At 36.3% G+C, this 7,410-nt stretch overlaps 1 protein-coding gene across 1 annotated transcript; it reads left to right on the top strand.

Moving 5' to 3' along the window:
* The first annotated feature begins 3,168 nt into the window (after nucleotides 1-3,168).
* On the top strand, nucleotides 3,169-6,998 carry LOC102214777 (extracellular calcium-sensing receptor-like). The gene is made up of 8 exons (XM_005753556.1): nucleotides 3,169-3,317; nucleotides 3,730-4,024; nucleotides 4,127-4,416; nucleotides 4,575-4,870; nucleotides 5,189-5,397; nucleotides 5,547-5,768; nucleotides 5,860-5,983; nucleotides 6,094-6,998. The coding sequence occupies exons 1-8, from the start codon at nucleotides 3,211-3,213 to the stop codon at nucleotides 6,996-6,998; spliced, it is 2,448 nt and encodes an 815-aa protein (XP_005753613.1). The 5' UTR covers nucleotides 3,169-3,210.
* The last annotated feature ends 412 nt before the right edge of the window (nucleotides 6,999-7,410 follow it).

Genomic DNA, 7,410 nt, shown 5'->3' with positions numbered 1-7,410 from the left:
AAACAAACAAAAAAACAAAAATAATAATAGAAATGCATTAACAAAGACTTGACAAGATACAAGAGGATAGGAAGGCTAGACTTAAACCCAAGGAATTCAAAATATGGACAAGAAACACTAAAAGAAAATTAGATTACAATGGTAGCGAAAACAAAACCCTAAACACAGAAGATTTACAATAATGGGGAAAAATCAGCAAGGAACAAAAGTAACCAATAAACAAACTAGTGCAAAACCCAAAACTCTGGGTCAAAGACCCAGGGCCATGGCCTGGGTCTTTAAAGCCTTTAAATTTCCAGCATTATGGTCCAGTCAGTCATATCATACACTAATCTATTTATAGCAGCTGTCAATTGGAATTCTCATATCCCATCCCATGTTCATAAATTCTTGTTCTATGTCATCATCATATAGTTTTAAACATAAAAAAACAGTAAAAAAAATTAAATAATCTTTTTAATGTGTTTATTACCATTTTTTGGAGCGAAGTTTTTTCTTTTCTTTTCTTTTCTTCTGACCCTGTGTTTGGAAATGTGTAGCCAATTAGATTATGGCATGAAAATTTCAAAATATACACTTAATACCAAATCAAGGAAAACAAAATATTTTTTTAAAAATCTCGAGAACACAATAGAAGAATATTTAGAAAATTTTGACACGTCTCTGGAGCTGCATCAGATATAGGGTTTTTTGGCTTTAGATTTGACTTTACTATCATCAGTATAATCAAATCAAACCCATCTATACTGCTATACATGATCTGTCCATTCTCATAGACATGCTCTGTGTCCATTTTTTAACCCATGTTTCGAAAATGCAACTATATATCAATAAATGTCCGCTCTTAAAATTTACTTATTAGATTTTTTTTGTCTCGTCTCGTTAATTACTCCCAACTGTGTGTAATCTTCCTGTGTTTCTCTGAGTGTATTTAAGTCGTGTCTTCTGTCATTGTAGTCGCTTGTCCGTCTGTGTATCCACCATGTCTCACTCGTGTGTTTTCCCTGCTGTCAACCATCATCTGCCTCAGCTTGCTCTCATTCTTGTTCAGGTTCGTGTCCAGTAGTTAGTTTGTTCCCAGTATAGTTTAGTCCTTCCTCCGTTTGCCATTTGTCCATTTTTATTTTGTGTTTAACCCTTTAAGACCTACCATAGAACCAAGTCCGCCAGAGCTTATATTATATTTTTACATGCTGTGGAGCCATTTTTGGGAGCATTTCAAGTTGCTATACATCAATACAACCATTATAGCCCAGTTTTTAATAATATGTATTCATTAAGTGCATAGTAATTACATAAATTGCAAAAAAGTGCAATAAACTACAAAAAATTGAAAATCGTTTTTGCTTTTTTAACATATATTTGTAGTTAGAGAAATTTAAGAGGCGTATCCCTCAAAACTGTAAATACAAAAAAGTTGCACAAAATAGTTTCCCACCACAGGAAATTTATTTTGAGTGTCTTCATAGTTTTATTTTTGAAATACACCAATTTTTATACACTGCAGGAAAAACGAAAATAAATATTATACTGCAAATTTGCAAAAAAGCAGCATATGCATCAAAATAAACTATTTCCAGCAGTGCAACATGAGTCCTAAGCATCCCAGAAACAACACAGAAAGTCATAAAGTCAAAGATAACTTTTAAAAAGACGAGTATAGGTCCTGAGGCCCTGATAGTAAAAAAGACTACATTTCCGCGAAAATGACGTCACTTCTGGTTTCGGGCAGGTAATGGCGGAAATGCAAAAGTTCGCGCTGACGTCTATTCCAACGTAGGAAGTGTTATGACCAGCTGATTGGATCGGTAAAGCGTGTTTCTGGAATATTATGTTTTTGTTCCTGCAAGCGCTTTTTATGCAGTTTTTGCAAAGCTTTATGTGGAAGGAAACCGTGACCTAGGACAAGCTGATGGCATAAAAGTACAACTCCTCCGGTTTCATATGCAAAAAAAATTTTTGCGCTAGCTTACGTGGTTGCAGTGCTACCGGGATTTAAAAATAGTTACGCAAAACAGAGCATGCCCGCTCCGATCAGCTGTAAAGGGTTAATAAACCACCTTCACACCTTTACAAGTGCCTGCATTTGGATCCTCCTTTATCAATTAATCAATCAATCAATCAATCAATCAATCAATCAAAGCTTTATTCGCTACATGCAGGTTGCCCTGCAGTGAAATGGGACCCCCGACCTTACACACACAACACAGACATTACATGGGGATACAAGTCGGAGATCGGTAGCGTTACAGAAAAAACACTGAAATATACACTACAGTGGGTAAGTACAAGAGTAAATTACTTCCACACGGCTCATCTCACTCGCCGTGACAGTCACAGGTTAAGTGAAACTAAACACAATGACAAAGAAGACAAGACTCCTTCAAAATAAACGAGGAAACATGGAGATATAGACATGACAACACAAGTTTGACAGACTAGACTAGACAAGAAACCAAACACAAAAACCAAGGAGACAGATGATAAATGATGGCTAACCTAAAGCTCAGCTTAACCCTAAATACGAATAAAACATGAACTAATAATCACAAACTTAACATAAGAAACTCAATAATAGAGAAATAAATTCAAAATGCTGGCACTGCATGTGAGAGACCCAGCCAATGACAATTGTGAATATAAATTACATAGCAGTGAACTTTAAATTGAACTTAGAGCCAAGTTTTAGAATGATATATTTCCTGAATATTTTTTTTAAATATTTGTAGTGAAACAATAAATCATAGAATATCTTATTGTTAAAATTAATCAATTAGATGTGTATCTAAATTTAAATTAGAAAAGATATTCAAATTGGGTAATGGTTCACAAGAGGAAAACAGAGATATGATCATATTGCTATATCCATAGTTCATAGAACATATAGACTTAATTAAAGGCTACTAGGTAAGGGCGTGATCTTTTGAAAAGTTATACCAAAACTAGTGGGTCTGATAAGCTATAAAAATGAGTGAGAACACAAGCTTGCTATATAGAAACACCTGACATCAAGCAGGGATGGAGAAAGCGGTGGCTTTCATTGGTCTGGTATTGGCTGTATGTTTGTTTCACCTGAACTCAGCTGCTGCCTTGGGTGTTTCTCTAAATGATTTGTATCAGAGGACTCCACTTACAGGGGCTCTAGCTGGTACTGTGGTTTCATCTGTGAATTGTAAGCCGCAGGGTAGCACTCGTCTACCTGTATTCTCAATGGATGGAGACTTCACTATTGGTGGTATTTTTTCTATTCACAACTATGTGCACACAGTTAACAATAACTACACCACCATGCCTGAGCCAGTAAGATGCAGTGGGAGGTCAGTAAGAGAGAGAAATTGGTGCTAAAATGATGCTGCATTGCTTTTGTACTGGGCTGAAAATTCTTTGCTTTTATTTTAGTATATGTAAAAATACTGAGTAATCCATAGACATTCTGCTTATTGTTTTAAAAACTGAAATTATATAGTGTGTTAAGCAATTGCTTTATAAATGTGTTACTTAATATTTTTATATAAAAAATAATTTGACTTCCTCTTTGTATTTTACATTAGTTTCTCATAATAAATGGCTCAGGGTTACCCTGTCATGCCTTTAATCAAAAGATATATTACAGTGATCATCTGACCATAGTCCAAAAAAGCCTGTTTGTTAGGGTGATTTCTTGAAATTTAACCTGATCTAAGTTTTTGTAGGCTAAATTCTAACAGTAACATAATTGTGTGTCTCCAGCATGGAATCTCGAGAGCTGCGATTCTCACGTGCAATGATCTTTGCCATTGAACAGATTAACAACAGCACAGACCTGCTACCTGGAATCAAACTCGGGTATCAGATCTATGATTCATGTGCATCTGTGCTTGTGGCGGTGCATGTGGCATTTCAGTTTTTGAATAGCTTGGACCCTGTGTTTTACATTGGCAATAACTGCTCCCAATCTGGTATGGTGATGGCTGTTGTTGGTGAGTCTGGGTCTACACCATCCATCAGCTTGTCACGAGTCATCAGTTCCTTTAAGGTTCCTCAGGTAAATATTTGAATTTCTGGAAACTTTAGATTGGAAATATGGATGTGAATTATTTTTGATTGTGCTGTCATTGAAAGAGTTTTGTTTCCTCTTTTGCTTTAGGTTAGCCACTTTGCCACATGTGCATGCTTGTCTGACAAGCAGCAGTACCCCAATTTTTTCAGAACAATTCCCAGTGATAAGTTCCAAGCTGGTGCACTAGCCAAGATGGTAAAACACTTTGGCTGGACTTGGATAGGTGCTGTTCGATCAGATTCGGATTATGGAAATAATGGGATGGCATCTTTTCTAGAAGCAGCACAGAAAGAGGGGATCTGTGTGGAATACTCTGTATCTTTCTATCGGACTCACCCACATAGCAGGATCCAGAGAGTAGCAGATGTTATTCGCAGGTTTCCACATTAATATTAACTGTGTGGAGATTAGTTTACATTCTTATAAATAAATGTTTTGTGGTGACATATTCCACAGTAAGTTATTGAGATTGATACTTTGCATTTTACACAGTTAAAAACAAAAAAGCTTCTAATGTGTTATGTTGTCTCTCAAGGTCTACAGCTATGGTTATTGTGGCATTTGCAGCTATAGGGGATATGGCAATCCTGTTGGAGGAGCTTTCACGTAAGCCTTCCCCACCGCGCCAGTGGATAGGCAGTGAGGCATGGGTAACCAGCCCAGAATTAATGAGGTACAGTTTCTGTGCTGGGGCCATTGGATTTGGGATTCAGAAGTCTTTAATCCCAGGTCTCAGAGATTTCCTGCTAAATCTGTCTCCCTCTCAAGTAGCAGCATCTGCATTGCTTACGGAGTTCTGGGAGGATGCATTCAACTGCACACTGAAAAAAAGTAATAAAGTGTTCTTAGTTTTAAAATTACTCTGACAAACTCATGGTGTTATAAAGTCTGCTGCTGCTTCATGAGCAAATCCATTTCCACAAAATAATGAAATATGAATTTGAAAAAGGATGCATCAGTGAAAATAATCTCACTTGATATAAAGACTTTTAGGTCAAGTTCAAGTATTTTAGTTCCAATGTTTTTTTTAACCCTTTGTCAAATCTGATTGTGAATGTTAAGATAATTGGTTAAATGTATCAGAGAGAAGGCATCTAATATTTTTCATTCAATGGTGAAATCATCTGCCCTGTCTTTTTGTATCTGTAGGTGCTGCTGCTACAAAGAATAACGTGTGTGATGGAAAAGAAGACATACTGAATCTCCAAAGCCCATATACTGACACGTCTCAGCTTAGAATTACTAACATGGTGTACAAGGCCGTGTATGCAATAGCACATGCCATTCATAATGCAGTGTGTCAGAGAAAAAACGTCACATCTCAGTGTGACAAACTGACCAGGTTAGAGTCCAAACAGGTCAGTCAAAAATCAGTTCCGGTGACTTCATTACCCATAGTAAAATGCTAATGTAAATTAATTATTAATAGTAAAAGTAAAAATTATTACAGAGTATTGTTTTCTTTTTTCCCTCTCCCCTCTCATCCTGTCTTAACTGATCCTTTCAGGTTTTAAATCAGCTGAAAACAGTGAATTTTTCTCAAAACGGGAATGACATGTCATTTAATGATAATGGGGATCCTGTAGCAATTTATGAGCTGGTTAACTGGCAAAAAAGTAAAAGTGGAGATGTTAAAATGGTATCTGTAGGGCTGTACGATGCATCACTGCCAGTGGGCCAAGAGTTCCGGATCAATAGAAACATAACCTGGATGGAGGGTACCACAAAAGTAATGACAATCTGAATGAAACTTTAAAGAATGGAATTATTACAGCTCTGTAATAATTACATCTATTCTGCTGTTTTTATGTCTTTTACAGGTGCCGGTGTCAGTGTGCAGTGCCAGTTGTCCTCCAGGAACTCGTAAAATGCTGCAGAAAGGAAAACCCATCTGCTGCTATGATTGTATACCATGTCCTGAGGGCGAGATTAGTAATACTACAGGTAGAAAAGAATTATTTCCATATTTCCTAAAATGCCTTTATGGCAAATGTCTGTAACACTGAATATTTTACAAGAAGCCCTCTCTGATTTTCTTTATTCTTTCCATTTAGATTCTTCTGATTGTTTACCATGTCACAAAGAGTTCTGGCCTAATGCAAAGAGAGACACTTGTATCCCTAAGCCTGTAGAATTTCTTTCATTTCAAGACATCCTAGGGATTATCCTGGCTACATTTTCAGTTCTTGGTGCTTGTCTGGCCATCATAACTGGGGCTGTATTCTTTTATCACAGGACATCTCCAATTGTCAGGGCCAACAACTCTGAGCTGAGCTTCCTGCTGCTCATCTCACTGACTCTGTGTTTCTTATGTTCATTAACTTTCATTGGAGCACCATCTGATTGGTCCTGCATGCTGCGTCACACTGCGTTTGGCATCACCTTTGTACTCTGTATCTCCTGCGTACTTGGGAAAACTATAGTGGTTTTAATGGCTTTTAAAGCTACACTTCCAGGTAGCAATGTGATGAAATGGTTTGGTCCTCCACAACAAAGAATGACTGTTGTGTCTTTCACCTTTATTCAAGTTTTAATATGTACTATTTGGTTGGTACTTAGCCCTCCATTCCCAATTAAAAATCTAACCACATACAAGGAGAAAATCATACTGGAATGCGATTTAGGCTCCCCTGTTGGCTTCTGGGCTGTTCTCGGCTACATAGGCCTACTTGCCTCCTTTTGTTTTGTTTTAGCTGTCTTAGCCCGCAAATTACCTGATAATTTCAATGAAGCCAAATTCATCACTTTCAGCATGCTGATATTCTGTGCAGTATGGATCACCTTTATCCCAGCATATGTCAGCTCTCCTGGGAAATTCACTGTAGTTGTGGAGATTTTTGCCATTCTGGCCTCTAGCTTTGGACTAATAATGTGTATATTTGCTCCAAAGTGTTTTATCATTTTGTTTAAGCCTGAGAAGAACACCAAGAAAAATTTGATGAACAAAAACCAATCATAGTATATCCTTGTTTCAAAAATGGTTACTATTGCAAGCAGACATTTCACAGTTTACATAATAAAATTCTTTAGTTTTAGTTGTTATTTAAATTAAATAATTATAATTCTTTCTGTGAATAATTTCTTAATATACATATAATGTTATTCAATTATACATTATTTATACCTGTATTTCTTAATGTAAAAATAATTATTCCAAAGTTAAGAATCTAAATAAATTCATGATCCCATGTAAACATGATTTTGTCCAGAGTTTTTTCTCAGTGGTTATATACCATTGCTTACAATATTTCCATTTGTATCAAAAGCTAAGGGAAAAATTACCAGCATAAATGTAATTTGAAATGAGTAAAGTTTGCCATGTTATATGTTTATGCTTGGAATTTAATTAAAATGAATTCATTGGTTGCCAC

This window comes from Pundamilia nyererei, unplaced genomic scaffold (genome assembly GCF_000239375.1).
Source record: "Pundamilia nyererei isolate P.nyererei 1_Seehausen unplaced genomic scaffold, PunNye1.0 scaffold00437, whole genome shotgun sequence".
NCBI classification, from domain to species: Eukaryota; Metazoa; Chordata; class Actinopteri; order Cichliformes; family Cichlidae; genus Pundamilia; species Pundamilia nyererei.
This window is presented reverse-complemented; position numbering and strand designations above follow the sequence as displayed.

Coding starts and splice junctions, on each gene's coding strand:
- LOC102214777 (XM_005753556.1), top strand. CDS start 3,211: ATGGATGGAGACTTCACTATTGGTGGTATTTTTTCTATTCACAACTAT. Junction 3,318..3,729: donor CCAGTAAGATGCAGTGGGAG/GTCAGTAAGAGA, acceptor GTGTGTCTCCAG/CATGGAATCTCGAGAGCTGC. Junction 5,984..6,093: donor CGAGATTAGTAATACTACAG/GTAGAAAAGAAT, acceptor CTTTCCATTTAG/ATTCTTCTGATTGTTTACCA.